Source organism: Symphalangus syndactylus, chromosome 10 (genome assembly GCF_028878055.3).
Source record: "Symphalangus syndactylus isolate Jambi chromosome 10, NHGRI_mSymSyn1-v2.1_pri, whole genome shotgun sequence".
NCBI classification, from domain to species: Eukaryota; Metazoa; Chordata; class Mammalia; order Primates; family Hylobatidae; genus Symphalangus; species Symphalangus syndactylus.
Genome location: NC_072432.2, coordinates 83407159 through 83425634, shown reverse-complemented (window position 1 = coordinate 83425634; position 18476 = coordinate 83407159). Strand labels below are relative to the sequence as shown.

General features: G+C 39.4%; 1 protein-coding gene across 6 annotated transcripts in view; it reads right to left on the bottom strand.

Moving 5' to 3' along the window:
- NMU (neuromedin U) overlaps positions 1–18241 on the bottom strand; it is a 37397-nt gene extending 19156 nt beyond the window's left edge. For 4 of the 6 annotated variants that reach the window (XR_010113873.1, XR_008660433.2, XM_055294667.2 and 1 more), the window contains exons 1-3: positions 18015–18235; positions 12281–12339; positions 1929–1976 (exon numbers count right to left, since the gene is read on the bottom strand). Coding sequence is in view for 4 of the 6 variants with exons in the window: in XM_055294667.2 (XP_055150642.2) it covers positions 1929–1976; positions 12281–12339; positions 18015–18126 (219 nt within the window). In the remaining 2 variants the exon portion in view is untranslated. Of the gene's footprint in view, positions 1–1928; positions 1977–12280; positions 12340–18014 lie in introns of all 6 variants that reach the window. The other 2 variants (XM_055294664.2, XM_055294666.2) reach the window with 2 other exon arrangements.
- Between the last annotated feature and the right edge of the window lie 235 nt (positions 18242–18476).

Here is an 18476-nt window from a genome sequence, read left to right as displayed (position 1 = left end):
GCATGTTTGCTACTGGGTTTTATTAACTAAGTAATTAAAGAGATATTTATTGAGTCTCTTCTCAAGCATGATTCCAGGTGCTGGGTATAAATGTATCCCATATAAGAACATCACCAATATACTATGGTGAAACCAAAATTAGGTTTTAATGCATAGCTTTAATTTCACATGTAATAAAACAATAATTTTTTAAAGTATTAAATTTATTACAATTTCAATTGTAAATGTAAAACTTTCAAATAGTAAATTTACTAAGCTCCTCTTGAAAGAGGCACAGTACTGAAATCCAGTCAAACATTAGTTTATCTTGATGAAGTTTAAATGAGTGCTTTAAAATTCATCCTCTTAGTACTGAAGACCTAAAAGTGATTTTGAGGATGTTCCTGAATTTTAAATACAACACAAATGCATATATGCTGATTAATATCATCTCATGTTATTAATATATATCTGCCAATGCTCCTTGAATAATTTGAAACATTGTTCAAAAACATCATCTATTGTGATCCTGGTCTTGCTTTACTATCTAATACCTCAAATTTCCAGCAGGAACCTAGGGAATGGGTTGAGGCAGGAGAAATACAACACTATACAAGGCTGTTTCTTCACACTGGCCAGGAAAACACAACTGGAGACTGTGTGACCAACAGCCTGGGCACCTCGGCCAAACTGTGTAGGGAGTATGCCCCAGGCGCATAGCTGATGACTCTGAAAGCAGCATCATCCAGTAAGGACAATGTAAGAACACACTTATTCCCCACTCCTTAAGTGTCCATGCAGAGGAGCTAGATTAGCACTCCTGGCCTCTTTCCAAAACCTTCTCTTAATTCTTTTCTATTGAAGAGGAATGAGCTGTCTGGTAGGTGAACTGAGAGGAAGAAATTGGGCATGTTCAGTTCAGCTCTTTCCTCTATGGAGTCAGTGCTCTTGCGCTGGTCAGCTGTTCTTGCCTGGTCTCTGCCCTGTGGCTGAGAATCTGACTGGTGGAAAGCTCAGAGTCACTGTCTGAGACTTGCAGGCAAGTTTAATTCTGGAGGCAATTACAGCAAACACACTTGATATCAGATCTGAAGCCACAGTCACGAATGGACTTTTCAGTTATAATGATGATGCTTTGACCTCCAAAAGTCTGACTCATAAATTCATCTCTCAGTGGTTTCAAACTCAATTGGGAGATAGGATATTTGTCCGCAAATACAGCGATAGATACAGTATTTTAAATTTTTATTATTATTTAAACTTTTATTTTAGGTTTAGGAGTACATGCGCAAGATTGTCATGTAGGTAAACTTGTGTCACAGGGGTCTGTTATACAGATTATTTCGTCACCCAGGTACTAAATCTAGTACCCAATAGTTACTGATCCTCTCTCTCCTCCCACCTCCACCCTCGAGCAGGCCCTGTGTCTGTTGTTCCCCTCTTTGTGTCCATGTTTCTCATCACTTAACTCCCACTTATAAGTGAGAACATGCAGTATTTGGTTTTCTGTTCCTGTGTTAGTTTGCTTAAATTTTTATTATTTGGTAGAGACAGGGTCTTGCTATGTTGCCCAGGCTAGTCTTGAACTCCCAGCCTCAAGTGATCCTCCCACCTGGGCCTCTCAAAGCACTGGGATTACAGGCATGAGCCACTGCACCCTGACAGATACAGTATTTCTAACTTAACACATAATTGGATTTTGAAATTAACATTTTAATTTGACATTACAAAATGTGTAATTGTCTGCAAATCTATTTTATTTAGAGATGAAAGCCCTAGCACATTACAACACAAGCCCACAGTATTGATTATTATCTGCAGCAAATGTAATAATATCTCATACGCTGACATGTTTTCATGAGCACATAAAGGTTCCAAAGGCAGCAATGGAGAGTTTAAGCACTACACAAACACCTACATTATTACAAAATATCTTCAATTGGAATTACCTGAGGCTGGGAATCAATGGACAGAAAAGACGAACAAGCATCATCTATCTGTAGAAAACAAAAATGTCAGTTACAACCTGGGAATGGACAGAAAATAACAGAAAGTAAATTTTACAAAGTCACATTACCTATGGAACATTAACCACAGTTCCATGACAGTTTAGGACTCTGGATTTGGAAGACAGGAGCCTCAAAAACTTTGTAAGAAAGTCTTGGAAATGAGACTTCCCTAAAGATGTCCCCCTAACCACAGGGTATACATCTCTAGTGACTGCTGACGGGGACCATCCCAGGGCATGAAGATGCCTCACATTAATATATTGAGGAAAAGACTTTCACGTATTATTTAGCCTGAGAAATGTGAGAGCTGACTAAAGAATGACCTTGAAATTAAGGCAGACCTTTGGTTATCATATGGTTCTTTATGACACATGAACCTAATGTCACCTAAATGAACATAATAACAGCATGATAAACAGCATACCAGAAAAACTGTTCATACAACATAGGCAATCCACTAGATCTCTCCAAGAAACCAGTATTGGAAGACAGTTCTATTTTATAATGAGGGTTTATTGAGCTACAGTTGGCAACTAACTATTTTCAGTCCTTATCCTAAAAAGAAAACTTGAGACTTTACACGGTAGAATGAGAGATTTATATTAATCATAAAAAAACTATGCTGTAGAAGTTAAGCACTAAGCTGGATGTCTGGCATTGTTTATGACATTTATTTCTTTGATGGCCTTTTAAAATGGAACTGGAAAAAAATGGTACTGATTCTTGTCTCTCTGGAATGATTGAGGTTGAGTCCTATTTATGGTATTCCATCTCAGAGGCCCGTTTCAGTCCCAGAATTCTTTTTCTCATACCAGGGGGTGGATTATTATACTTTACTGTCATAAATTCTCAAGCTCCTCATTGCTTCCAAGTTGAACATGTCCTAAAATATATTATTTCCTAACTTAGAGAATAACACAGGTATAAGATATTATAGAAAACATAAGCTTATGTCTCCTTCCTTTTTATCCTCACAGAACTTTTATCCTCCTTTTATCCTCATCTTCCCTTTATATCCCAAATATTTAGGGAATTGTTTGTTCCACTCATCCTTTGCACCCACCCACCTGGTCCCTCTTCCTTGCCATACAAACCTGAAATATGGACACACACACACACACACACACACACTGAGGGTAGGGGCCATGTTATCGCTAAATTGCCCAGAATAAGTGTTCAACAAAAATCCTTTAATTAAGTTGTATTAAACTTGTGGGGGAAAAAAAGTGAATTGAGAGGGGAAAGTCAAAAAGATAACCATTTTAAAGCTCTGACTTTTGAGCAATGCTTACTACATCACCTCCAAATGTCACCTTCTGTGGTTTAGTAGGGTAGAAGGAAGTAGTTCCTCCTGAGTTTTTTATGGTGTGCAGGTATCTGAAGACATTACCCACTCCAGGGGAACACTGTCCATCCACAGACCAGGCTGCCCATCTATGTGAGGTGGTCCATGTTCAAGAACAGAGAACCCTTGAATCTCAGGACATTAACGTCATTTGAATAAAAACATCAGACTTTTAAAAACCCAGTTAGTCAGATTAGGAGATAACTGCAAAGTTTTTCAGTCTTTGTTCTCATTTCTTTGAAGGACACAGGAACGCTGCTTGCCCACTTCCCATTTGAGTAAGCATTTGTTCGTTGTACTCAGCATATGGCTCTAATGGTTTTGAATGCAACTGACTGCTTTTGAGAACTCTGTAGAGACCATTGGTAAATCTCATTGAAAATGTTTAGGTCTCTACATATGGTTAGAAAGAATGTGTTTCTAGTGCCTGGGTAGCTCTGTAATTATTATTATTTATTTATTTTTATTTTACTTTAAGTTCTGGGAAACGTACAGAACGTGCAGGTTTGTTACATAGGTATACACATGTCATGGTGGTTTGCTGCACCCATCAACTCATCATCTAGGTTTTTAAGCCCCGCATGCATTAGGTATTTGTCTTAATGCTCTCCCTCCCCTTGCCCCCCAACACCCCCGACAGGCTCCGGTGTGTGATGTTCCCCTCCCTGTGTCCATCTGTTCTCATTGTTCAACTCCCACTTACGAGTGAGAAAATGTGGTGTTTGGTTTTCTGTTCCTGTGTTGGTTTGCTGTAGCTCTGTAATTTTTAAATCTTTAAGCAGAAAAATTAACTATATGTTCCTAGCATCTTAACTTACTTTCTTTCTTTTTCTTTCTTTCTTTCTTTCTTTCTTTCTTTCTTTCTTTTTCTTTCTTCTCTCTTTCTTCTTTCTTTCTTTTCTCTTCTCTCTCTTTTCTTCTTTCTTTTCTTCTCTCTTCTCTCTTTCTCTCTTCTCTCTTTTTCTTCTCTCTTTCTGCTCTCTCTTCTTTCTTTTCTTCTCTTTCTTCTTTCTTCTCTTTCTCTTTCTTTCTTCTCTTTCTTTTCTCTCTCTTTCTTTCTTTCTCTCTCTCTTTCTCTCTTTCTTTCTTTCTCTCTCTCTTTCTCTCTCTTTTTTTTTTTTTGTCTGGCTGTCTCCCAGACTGCAGTGCAGTGGTACAATAAGAGCTCATTGCAGCCTTGACTTCTTGGGCTCAAGTGATCCTCTCACCTCAACCTCTTGAGTAGCTGGGACCACAGGCAAGCACCACCATGCCTGGCTTATTTTTTTATTATTTATAGAGATGAGGTCTCACTATGTTACCCAGGCTGGTCTTGAACTCCTGAGCTCAAGTGGTCCTCCTGCTTCAGCCTGTCAAAGAACTGGTATTAGGCCTGAGACACCTTGCCCAGCTGCATCTTAACTTCTTTAAATATCTTCTTTTCTCTAAAAGAATGTACACTTTTTTTTGCAAGTCTGAGTTTTTTCCAGCATTATCATATAAAGTATTTTTCCAAATATTTTCCATGGAAATATAGAATATTTCAAGCTAAAATAAATGTGTCTGTACTATACATTAATATCTGTTATCTAAGTCACTCTTCATCTTATTTATATTTCTAGCATGTAGCTAGATATTCTATCAAGGCAGAAACCCTTATAATAACACTTGATGAATTTCTATACTATTGAAGACTGTTTTATACTTGGCACTTAGCATCTATCTTATCTTTTCCCTTATGTATTTTGTTGCGGGTGACCTAGGTACAAAGGGTACTCTTCTCAGTTCATAGCTCACTATTATCATTAGCCTTGCCTTACTTATTTGTTCCTTTTATATTTCCATTTCCTACCCCCATTCCACCCTCCTGCAGGCAACTCTTCTAGTGTATTTGAGGCATATCCTCCATTTGTATATGTTTTTGTAAAACCCATATTGTTGTTTTGTGTGCATGTATATTTCCTCACTTTTTTTCCACTTAACACTATCCATTGAGACCTATCCATGTTGCTGGGTGTCTATCTAGTATGTTGCTTCAAGTGCTGTAGTATATTCTATAATGTGTGCCCACCACATGTTGCCTATCCACTCCCCAGTGACAGACAGCTGGGTTCCCTCCAATTCCTTCCACTACAAGCAAAGCTATAATCAACCTCCTTGAATCTCTTCTCCACTTATGGATCTGTGGGAGAATATCTTTGGGCCATCTACCCAGGAGTGGGAATGCTGGATCGTGGGGGTATCTAGGTTGTTTTCTAGATGGCTCTACCAGTTAGCAGTCTGCCCAGCAATGCATGAGAGTTTGTAGACCCCCCACATCCTTGTAACATTTGCAATTAACTAGTCTAATAGGTAGAAAGTGACACTTTGCCCTCGTCCCAATTTTCATTTCATTGTTACTAATGAACATGTTTATATGTTTTAGATGTTTGTTAACATTTTGAACTTCCTCTTCTGTAAACTGTTTGTATCCTTTGACTATTTTCATTTTGAAGTCTTATCTTTATCCAATTGATTTGGTGTAGTTTCTTGTATATTCTAGAAAAGCAGCCCCTTACTGGTTTTAGATATTGTCAATATCTTCTTTCAAAGGCTGGGCAGGGTGGTTCATACCTGTAATTCCAGCACTTTGGGAAGCCGAGGTGGGCAGATCACTTGAGGTCAGGAGTTTGAGACCAGCCTGGCCAACATGGCAAGACTCTGTCTCCACTTAAAATACAAAAATTAGCCGGCCGTGGTGGCACGTGCCTGTAGTCCCAGCTACTCAGGAGGCTGAGACACGAGAATCACTTGAACTCTAGGAGGCGGAGGTTGCACTGAGCTGAGGTCATGCCACTGTACTCCAGCCTGGGCGACAGAGCGAGACCCTGTCTCAAAAACAAAAACAAAACAAACAAACAAAAAACCAACAAAGGCCCTTACCATTTTCCATGGAGTCCTTTGCTGAAAGAAGTTTTACTTTTAATGTAATTTAATTCATGAATGTTTTTGGCCTTACGATTTATATTTGAAGTTTCTTACGACTTATATTTGAAGTTTCATTCAAGAAGTTTTTCCCTGCTCCTAACAAAGATATTGTCCTATATGATTTTCTACTAACTCTATAATTTACCTTTTATATTTCTTTCTTTAGGGGTGAGGTGGCTAAGGCATTTATCCACCAACTCCCTTTGGTCCTCAATTGGGGGCTGCTCTCTGGTGCAGTCATTTATTCTCAGGCACTTCTGGCTGGCGCAAGCACAGGCAGTGCAGGAAGAGTCATGGATGCTCGCAATCAGAAACAATAAATTTCCAGTACGCTGGGATGGCAAATGCCAAAGGGATATGACAGGTACTGGTGGTGACTGCTATTCTCTCCAAGCTCTAGTCTCTGTTCCATTGGTTCATTCTGTCTGTTCTTGTGCAATTACCGTGCCTTTTTTTTTTTATTACTGCAGTTTTTATACTATGTCTCAACATCCGATAAGGCAAGTTCCCACTAGTAGCTCTTCATATTTAATATGTTTTCAGCTAATTGTAGACCTTTATTTTTCCATATCAATTTTAGGTTAAATTTTAAAGTTTTTTTTTAAAGTAAATGAAATTGTTTGAGATTGCATTGATTTTATGGGATTTATATTAATTAATGAGGAAAATTGATATTTTTATTATATTAAATTAATTGTTTCATCCAAGAGAGAATGTCTCTCCAAATATTTATATCATCATCTATTTTCTTTATTGGAAATTAATTTTCTACTCCATAAATTTAGGGTGTATTTTTGGTTAATTTCTAAATACTTACAGATTTTGTCACTATCGTGTATACTACAGTATTTTAAACTGTACTTTTATGTTACTTTTGCCTAGTGAAAAGAAATGTTATTGATTCTTGTAGATTGGTATTATATCCAAAAGTCTCCTGAACTCTCAAACTAGTTCTAATAGTTCAAGAGCAAGAAGTTTGTTAATGCAATTCATTGCAGTTATAGACTAAAAGAGAAAAAGCATATTGCTTATCTCAATAGTGACACAAATGAAGTATTTAAGTTTACATTTTATTTAGGATTAACAAAACTCTTAGCAAGACAGGAAAATAAGAGAACTTTCTTAACTGGGTAAAGGTTATGTATCAAACTTCTAGAGCAAGTTTATACTTTATGGAAAAGCTTTAGATACATTTACTGCGTAAGACAGTAAGCAGGCCTTGGCCAGTGATACAAGGAAAGAAGAAATTGTTCCTTCAGTGCTTATCATATTACCACTGTACCTTTTTTGGCACAGCATATTTATCTAGGAATTTATCCATTTCATCTAATTTCAAAATTATCACCAGATAGCCGTCCATACTTTCTTTTTAACAGCTTTACTGAGATATAATTCACAAGCCATACAATTCACCCATTTAAAGTGCACAACTCAATGGTTTTTAGTGTATTTACAGAGTTGCGCAACCATCCATCACACAGTCAATTATCCATAATATTATTTTAAAACTTTTTTTATATCTCTATTTTTCTTGGGTTCTACCCTTTTTTGGTCTATGTCTTGTTTCTTTGCCTTCCCCTCTGCCTTTTGAAATCAGTACTACCAGCGCTTAACTTACTGAAAGAACAAATATATGATTTTGTTAAAACTGTTGCTCCACTCTCTTTTTAAAACTTATTTCTGCCATTATTATTATTATTATTTATTATTTTTTGAGATGGAGTCTCACTCTGTCACCCAGGCTGGAGTGCAGTGGTGCCATCTCGGCTCACTGCAACCTCCGCTTCCCAGGCTCAAGTGATTCTCTTGCCTCAGCCTCCTGGGTAGCTGGGATTACAGGCACATGCCACCATGCCCGGATAATTTGTGTGTTATTAGTAGACGAGGTTTTACTATGTTGGCGGGGCTGGTCTCAAACTCCTGATCTCGTGATCCGCCCACCTCGGCTTCCCAAAGTGCTGGGATTACAGGTGTGAGCCACCACACCCGGCCTTATTTTTATTATTTACTTCATTCCTGTTTCTTTTAATTTTCCCTGTTCTTTTTCACCTCATTTTTAGCAGAATGCTTAGCTTATTAATGTTTTTAAATTTTCTTCTCCCCAATAAATATATACGAAGCTAAAATTTCTCTCTAGCTACTGTTTTAGCTGTAGCTTATACATTTTGAGTTATAATGTTTTTATTTGGTCTATCAGTTGTTAAATACATTTTGTAATTTTCTTTTTAGCCCAGAGTTATTTACCAAAATACTATATATATCCAAACGGAAGACATACTTGTTATACTTTGTTATTAATTTCTAATTTTATCGCATTATAACTGGAAAACATTTGGAGGCATTTTTTTCTAACTTATGGACTCTTCCTTTCTGTCTAACACATTCTGTTTTTCAGATGTTCCAATTATACACAAAGAGAATGTGTATACTATTTAGTGCAGGTTTTAAACAATCTTTGTCTTTTTTTTTTTTTTTTTTCCTGAAATGGGGTTTCACTATGTTGTCCAGACTGGTCTTAAATTCCTGGGCTGAAGTGGCTGGGCGCGGTGGCTCGTGCCTGTAATCCCAGCACTTTGGGAGGCTGAGGCGGGTGGATCATGAGGTCAAGAGATGGAGACCATCCTGGCCAACATGGTGAAACCCCGTCTCTACTAAAAATACAAAAATTAGCTGGGCATGATGGTGTGCGCCTGTAGTCCCAGCTACTTGGGAGGCTGAGGTGGGAGAATTGCTTGAACCCGTGAGGTGGAGGTTGCAGTGAGCAGAGATCCAGCCACTGCATTCCAGCATGGTAACAGCAAGACCATGTATCCAAAAAAAAAAAAAAAAATTCCTGGGTAGAAGTAATCCTCCCATTTCAGACTCCCAAGTAGTGAAAAATATTTCTAGTAGCTCTAATTTATTAATTGTATGATTATGTCGTTGTTATAGCTACTTATGAGCTATCTGCTTTAACTGTCAGTTTTTGAGAGAGGTGTATTAAACTCTCCAACTATAACTGTTGATTTACCTATTTTTTTCCCTGAAGGTCTATCAGCTGTTGAATAAATTTTAAGGTTACATTATTAGTATATATTAATGATGTCTATATTTTCTTGTTCTGGTTTTCTTTTTTTAACATACAAGATCCTTATTTGTCTGTTATGATGGTTCATTTGAATTCTATTTGATCAGATATATTCTCTTTCAGTTTATATCTGCTTGCTACATCATTTTCCATCCTTTTATACTTAGTCTTTTTTGGTTTTCTGTTTTAAGTGTGATACTGATAGACAACAGATTTCTGGATCTATTAAAAAAATCCAATCTTCTTCATCCCTGGGATGTAAGGCTGGTTCAACATATGCAAATCAATAAATGTAATCCAGCATATAAACAGAAGCAAAGACAAAAACCACATGATTATCTCAATAGATGCAGAAAAGGCCTTTGACAAAATTCAACAACACTTCATGCTAAAAACTCTCAATAAATTAGGTATTGATGGGACGTATCTCAAAATAATAAGAGCTATCTATGACAAACCCACAGCCAACATCATACTGAATGGGCAAAAACTGGAAGCATTCCCTTTGAAAACTGGCACAAGACAGGGATGCCCTCTCTCACCACTCCTATTCAATATAGTGTTGGAAGTTCTGGCCAGGGCAACCAGGCAGGAGAAGGAAATAAAGGGTATTCAATTAGGAAACGGGGAAGTCAAAGTGTCCCTGTTTGCAGATGACATGATTGTATACCTAGAAAACCCCATTGTCTCAGCCCAAAATCTCCTCAAGCTGGTAAGCAACTTCAGCAAAGTCTCAGGATACAAAATCAATGTACAAAATTCACAAGCATTCTTGTACACCAATAACAGACAAACAGAGAGCCAAATCATGAGTGAACTCCCATTCACAATTGCTTCAAAGAGAATAAAATACCTAGGAACCCAACTTACAAGGGACGTGAAGGACCTCTTCAAGGAGAACTACAAACCACTGCTCAATGAAATAAAAGAGGATACAAACAAATGGAAGAACATTCCATGCTCATGGGTTGGAAGAATCAATATCGTGAAAATGGCCATACTGCCCAAGGGAATTTACAGATTCAATGCCATCCCCATCAAGCTACCGGTGACTTTCTTCACAGAATTGGAAAAAACTACTTTAAAGTTCATATGGAACCAAAAAAGAGCCCACATTGCCAAGTCAATCCTAAGCCAAAAGAACAAAGCTGGAGGCATCACACTACCTGACTTCAAACTATACTACAAGGCTACAGTAACCAAAACAGCATGGTACTGGTACCAAAACAGAGACATAGATCAACGGAACAGAACAGAGCCCTCAGAAATAATGCCACATATCTACAACTATCTGATCTTTGACAAACCTGACACAAACAAGAAATGGGGAAAGGATTCCCTATTTAATAAATGGTGCTGGGAAAACTGGCTAGCCATATGTAGAAAGCTGAAACTGGATCCCTTCCTTACACCTTACACAAAAATTAATTCAAGATGGATTAAAGACTTACATGTTAGACCTAAAACCGTAAAAACCCTAGAAGAAAACCTAGGCAATACCATTCAGGACATAGGCATGGGCAAGGACTTCATGTCTAAAACACCAAAAGCAATGGCAACAAAAGCCAAAATTGACAAATGGGATCTAATTAAACTAAACAGCTTCTGCACAGCAAAAGATACTACCATCAGAGTAAACAGGCAACCTACAAAATGGGAGAAAATTTTTGCAACCTACTCATCTGACAAAGGGCTAATATCCAGAATCTACAATGAACTCAAACAAATTTACAAGAAAAAAACAAACAACCCCATCAAAAAGTGGGCGAAGGACATGAACAGACACTTCTCAAAAGAAGACATTTATGCAGCCAAAAAACACATGAAAAAATGCTCATCATCACTGGCCATCAGAGAAATGCAAATCAAAACCACAATGAGATACCATCTCACACCAGTTAGAATGGCCATCATTCAAAAGTCAGGAAACAACAGGTGCTGGAGAGGATGTGGAGAAATAGGAACACTTTTACACTGTTGGTGGGACTGTAAACTAGTTCAACCATTGTGGAAGTCAGTGTGGCGATTCCTCAGGGATCTAGAACTAGAAATACCATTTGACCCAGCCATCCCATTACTGGGTATATACCCAAAGGACTATAAATCATGTTGCTATAAAGACACATGCACACGTATGTTTATTGCGGCATTATTCACAATAGCAAAGACTTGGAACCAACCCAAATGTCCAACAACGATAGACTGGATTAAGAAAATGTGGCACATATACACCATGGAATACTATGCAGCCATAAAAAATGATGAGTTCATGTCCTTTGTAGGGACATGGATGAAACTGGAAACCATCATTCTCAGTAAACTATCGCAAGGACAAAAAACCAAACACTGCATGTTCTCACTTATAGGTGGGAATTGAACAATGAGAACACATGGACACAGGAAGGGGAACATCACACTCTGGGGACTGTTGTGGTGTTGGGGGGAGTGGGGAGGGACAGCATTAGGAGTATACCTAATGCTAAATGACGAGTTAATGGGTGCAGCACACCAACATGGCACATGGATACATATGTAACAAACCTGCACATTGTGCACATGTACCCTAAAACTTAAAGTATAATAATAATAAAAAAAGTTAAAAAAATAAAATAAACTTTGAATTGACGAAAAAAAAATCCAATCTTAGAATCTCTGTCTTTTAAGTACATACACATTTACTGTAACTACTCTGTTCTTGTATTACTCTATTATATCCTGTTATTAGGACTTATTTCTGCCCTCTTAACTATTTACAAAATTTTTGTTTCTTTTCTTCTTTCCTTCTCTTTTATTTAATAAAAATAGTAATTCTGGGTTTTATTGTTAGAGTGTTGGTAAAATCATAGTTCTCCCAAAGTTCAATTATACATTTTAACATGATAATTTCAAAGAATGGTAAAGTTTCTACAAATTTGTGTGATGATAGTTCCTTACCTCATTCCACAACTGTAGCTGTTGTTCAGGCTGTAATCCTTGAGGTAATATTGGAGCACCTAAAAATAAAGTTATAGCCACAGGTTAATTTTATAGCATTTCTTCTAAAATTAAATATCCATATATAATTCTTTCTGGCACACTTTCTTCATTTTTCACTGTACATCATCACCCACCTATTTCAACTAAATATTTCAGCATTTGACTTAGTACAAGGAGACATAATTACTACATAAACCTTAATAACATTACAAAGATATTACTCTCAAGAACGAATTACTTATGTCTACAGACAAATAGAAACACATCTCATGCTCATGAATTGGAAGAATGAATATTGTGAAAATGACCATACTGCCCAAAGCAATCTACAGATTCAATGCAATTCCCATCAAAATACCAACATCATTTTTATAGAACTAGAAAAAACAATCCTAAAATTCGTATAAAACCAAAAAGAGCCCACACAGCCAAAGCAATACTAAGCAAAAAGAATACATCTGGAGGCATCACATTACTGGACTTCAAATTATACTATAAGCCTATAGTTACCAAAACAGTATGGTACTGGTATAAAAACAGGCATTTAGACTAACGGAAAAGAATAGAGAACAAAGAAAGAAAGCCAAATACTTAAAACCAACTATTCTTCAACAAAGTATACAAAAACATAAATTGGAGAAAGGACACCCTATTCAATAAATGGTGCTAGGAAAACTGACAAGCCACATCCAGAAGAATGAAAGTGGATCCTTATCTCTCACCTTAAAAATCAACTCAAGACCTATCAAAGACTTAAATATAAGACTTGAGACCCTAACAATTCTAGAAGGTCCATTGGAAAAACTCTTTTGGACATTGGCTTAGGCAAAGAATTCATGACTAAAACCCCAAAAGCAAATGCAACAAAAACAAAAATAAATAAATGGGACCTAATTAAACTAAAAGGCTTCTGCACAGCAAAAGAAATAATTAGCAGTGTAAACAGACAACCCACAGAGTAGGAGAAAATATTTGCAAACTACGCATCCAACAAAGGACTAGTATCCAGAATCTATGAGGAACTCGAATCAGCAAGAAAAAACAATCCCATCAAAAAGTTGGCAAAGGACATGAATAGACATTTCTCAAAAGAAGATATACAAACAGCCAACAAACGTATGAAAAAAATGCTCAGCATCACTAATCATCAGGGAAATGCAAATTAAAACCACAAGATAACACCTTACTCCTGCAAGAACAGCCATAATTAAAAAGTCAAACAATAGATGTTGGCATGGATGTGTAAAAAGGGAAAACTTTTACACTATTGGTGGGAATGTAAACTAGTACAACCACTATGGAAAACAGTATGGAAATTCCTTAAAGAACCAAAAGCACATCTATGGTTTGATCCAGCAATCCCACTACTGGGTATCCGTCCAAAGGAAAAGAAGTCATTATATGAAAAAGACACATGCACACACATGTGTATAGCAGCACAATTTGCAACTGCAAAGATATGGAAACAACCTAAGTGCCTACTGACCAACAAGTGGATAAAGAAAATGTGGTGTATATATACACCATGGACTATCTCTCAGCCATAAAAAGGAACAAAATAATGTCTTTTGCAGCAACTTGGATGGAGCTGGAGGCCATTATTTGAAGTGAAGGAATGGGAAACTAAATACTATGTTATCACTTATAAGTGGGAGCTAAGCTATGAGGACACAAAACATAGAGTGATGTAATGGACTTCGGGGACTCGGAGGTGGAGGCTAGGAGGGGGTTGGGGGATAAAAGACTACATATTGGGTACAGTGTTCACTGCTTGGATGACGGGTGCCCTAAAAACTCAGAAAATCAGTCTGGTTAATTGCATATCCTGATAGATTTTTTTTCCTAATTCTACCATGTTTTAGGCAACTCTTGCCTTCAATTCATACAAGTTTTTACTATTATTTCATTTAAGTTCTAATAACAACAATAATAATGACAGTAATCAACTACATTTTCTGTGGTACTTAGCATTAGAAATAACTTATAGAGGTCATGCAGCCCATAAAAGAGTTGGTTTATTTCAGAACCTGACAGAATCCCCTTTCATGGGACAACTATTCAAAGTGGGTAAACAATCTTACAAACTTCTCAGTTATATATTTCTCACCCTACCGCAAACATATATCCCGAAGTCACAGTTATCTGGTAGATCCTACCCTGAGCTCATTGTTTTCAAGAAGGGATAAAGCTGTGCTTCTCAAATTTCCATATAAAACACCTGGTGATCTCACTAAATGAGATTCTGTTTGACACAGCATTCCTGTTTAAATAATGCTATTTTTTATTCTTATACTTTCGACCATCCCCGACTCCCAGTAAAAGTAGAAGCTTCCACCTCAACTTCACTGTGTTCAGACACACCGCCTCATCAGGACCATGGAGAGTTTGCTTCTTTCCATTTCCCAAGCTTGCATGAGCCACTTAGAAAGGCCACTATGCCTAACTTAGCCCCAGGCATTTCCATAAAATAGAAAAAGGGTATTTTGCGGCCCTTCTACAAAACATGTAAACACAGTTTCATGGAAAAAAAAAAAAAAAGAGAGAGGAGACAAAATTTTAAAAAATTCTATAGTTTATAGAAAACGACTAATATCCTGGCTGGGCGCGGTGGCTCACGCCTGTAATCCCAGCACTGTGGGAGGCCGAGGCGGGCGGATCACGAGGTCAGGAGATCGAGACCATCCTGGTTAACACGGTGAAACCTCATCTCTACTAAAAATACAAGAAAATTAGCCGGGCATGGTGGCAGGCGCCTGTAGTCCCAGCTATTCGGGAGGCTGAGCCAGGAGAATGGCATGAACCCAGGAGGCGGAGCTTGCAGTGAGCCCAGATGGTGCCACTGCACTCCAGCCTGGGCGACAGAGCGAGATTCTGTCTCCAACAACAACAAAAAAGAAAACGACTAATATCCTATGACTGAACCCAAACGTAAGGAGGAGTTATTCTTTCTTTTGTCTATGTGTTAATTAGAGTCAATATGATTTTCATTCTGGATATGGACTTCATACTGTCAAAAAGCAATACTGTAATTAGATCACTTTCCATGTTTTCAGAGACAGTGCCTGTATCATAAAAACTGTACTGTTTTCGATAAGTTTCACTGAGAAACTTCAAGATGTTTATACTTCATTACTATCCAGTAAAGTGAAATCTTCAGTCTTACACAGTATACTCTGCTGGAAATAATAACTTGTACATCCGTAAGTACATTATGTATAAGAAAGACAGACCTGATTATTCTAAAAATAGCGCCAATTTTCTTTTCTCATTGCGAGTATGTACTTCACTGTCGGATTGGGAAGTGAGAAATCGTTACTGCCAAGTGAACATTAAGAATTATTCTATGAGCAAGAGGCCTGGGCAGGAAAAGACACTCCTTAACTTAGTCTTGACCATTTGATAACTTATTGTCACAGGCAAAATCAAGTAACAGTTTGATGCAGATATCCAAAATGTGTTCCTCTTATAGGAAGTTTCCTCTTTATTTTACTAGTGTTCTCTGAATAGTAAATTGTTTCCATCCACTGAATCTGTGGCTGACCTTTTATCTTCGCATGGCCATTGTATGCTCTAATTCTTTTTTTTTTTTTTTTTTGCCAAGGATGCTGCATTTAGTGACACTTTTATTTTCCTCTGGCATTACGACATCTGTTGTGTTGTTTTTCGAGGCATCCAGTTGCATCTTGCATGATGATTGACCATGGTAGATAATCTCTGGGTTTTGCTTATGTATGTCACGCCCCCCTTGGTGCCATCTTTAGGGACTCAGGACTGGGGCAGATCAAATGGCTATTCACCCTCTCCCCCTCCTACCACATTTTTAAAGAGATAAAATTAGTTTTTTTAGTATTCAGAGCAGGTCTGAAGGGGAATGAAGACACAAAAGGGCAATCTAGGGGGCCTCTGGGTAGTAAAAGAAGTATCTCATTCTTTTACTTGAAAAATATTGGGGATATTTACGAGACGATTGATATGTCAGCAGATACGCTCTTTTGGAAACAAAAACCAAGACTCATCTCTTTTAGGAAGCAGCTGCTGCCTTCTACAGTTACTGTTCAATCACCAGCAGTCTGAAATTCTCCAACTCACCCCAAGGCAGTTATCTCTGATGCAAATTTCACTGCATGCATATAGCATGCAAATGCATAGAAAGCCATTTTCTTTACATAGCAAAGTCACTTTTCGAACCATGCTTATCAGCATCCTTAAGAAGGCAGATAAAGATTACCATCCTAAGTTACCAATAATATATTTAAAATCCTAAAAGATGAACATTTACCTTGGGAGAAAGTCATGTTGTATCACTACTGGCTATATGGAGAAGGTTTGGGTCTGCTAGCTTCTGACTGCCTGGATTTCAAAGCCAAATTATCTTGCTTTTCAAGTAGGGGAGTCTCTCTCTCTCTCTCTCTCACACACACACACACCCCTCCAATGCCTCAGGAAAGGACAAAATCAAAACAATGAGAGGAGAACAATAAAAATAAATAGATTAGGAAAAGAATAACGGTCTCTATTTCCCCATCTCTAACTGAGGGCTCGACTACAGGCTCTGCAGTTGTGATTTTAAGTACCCAACGTTCTGAACAATGACACAACAGTCTGCCACTTTTACCTCACTGAAAGGAGAGCAGAGGGAAGCTAAGAGAACCTTCTGCCAAGCTAGAAAATTTATAGCCAGGCAGTGGTTGGCAAGGGAGGGACCCCTGACTTGGGGATGAACGATGGTCCCCATAAGGCACCTGCAAAAGTAAGCTGTAACCCGCCAGGCAGTGGTTGGCAAGGGAGGGACCCCTGACTTGGGGATGAACGATGGTCCCCATAAGGCACCTGCAAAAGTAAGCTGTAACCCTTGGAGAAACCAGAAAATGATCTCTCCACTGGAACGTTTACGTTCTGCTCGGCTATGTCTCCAAAGCTTCAGATCTCCTTCCCTGACCTTGCGTTTCCTATTTCTTCTAAGCCAAGCTCAGCAAGTCCCTATTGTTAGCAAATCACATCTGCCATCACTTGCTGTAGCTGTCGCACTGCCTGAAAGCCTGGCTTGCACACTTGCCTCTCCAACTTTGTGTGATGAGAAGTTCTCTATTCCTTTTCCCTATCTAGTGCCTGAAAACCGGTAAGGCACAAAGCCCACTCCTTCCCCCTTCTAAGCGGTTAGCGTGGGGCCCGTTATACCGCTCAGGTTTATCTCAACATAACACCAGCTCACCCACCAAAGAGGCTGAGCACTCGCCAAGTTTATCTTGCCTCAGCGGATGAAGTATCAAACTCACTCTTGTTTTGCTTCAACCATCAATCCCTCCAATAATTGCAATCAAAAGGAAAGCATTTTAATGTTCACTATTTTAATACCCGTTTCCACGGGCCGAGGGGGGGTGGAAATCCCGAGGATGAGGGAGCCCTACCAGTCTCCACCTATCGCAGCCGGCCCTGCGCAGGGTCTCCGCTGGGCATCAACGCGCGGGGCCTGGGTATTTTGGCCCTGGCCGGGCCCCTTGCTCCTACGTCGCTAGTTGCCCCGGGGCGGCGACCTGTGCCTGGGAGGCGGGAAACCCCGCGGCTCCAGAGAAGCCAAGCGAAGTCCCAGAAGCCATGTAAAGGTGAGAGAAAGAAGGTAGAAGAGAGCGGTGAGTGGAGCCAGAGAGAGGCGCGCATGGCGTGGCGGCGGCCGGGTGCGGGGCCGTCTTACCTCGGCAGGCGCCCGCGCACCAGGCAAGCAGCAGCAGCAGCAGCAGGAGCGGGGACGCTGCGGCCACCTGTCCGGCGGGCGATCTGGGGCGGCAGCTCGCTGTTCGCAGCATCTCGGCGACTGCGGGAGGCTCGGTGCTAGGGACCCTGCGCTGCGCCACGCGTAGCTAGTGCTGCACCTGGTGCTGGCCGTGCCTCCAGCGTCCCTGGAGCGCCGCTCGCGGGGCCCGGACACAGAACTGAGCGCCCGGCGCTCCGTCAACTTTTAAATCTCGCGCACACGTGGGCTGGGCTGCGCGGCGCCTACCTCGCGTCACCCCGCCCCGCTGCCTGCCCGCGCCCCACCCTGCAGCGGGACCCGGGCCCCCTAGCCTGAGTTTCTGACCCAAGTGCCACGCATTTTCGCTCTGGGATAAAGAGAATGGAATTTAAATAATGCACCATTCCCACCTTTGGAAGGACT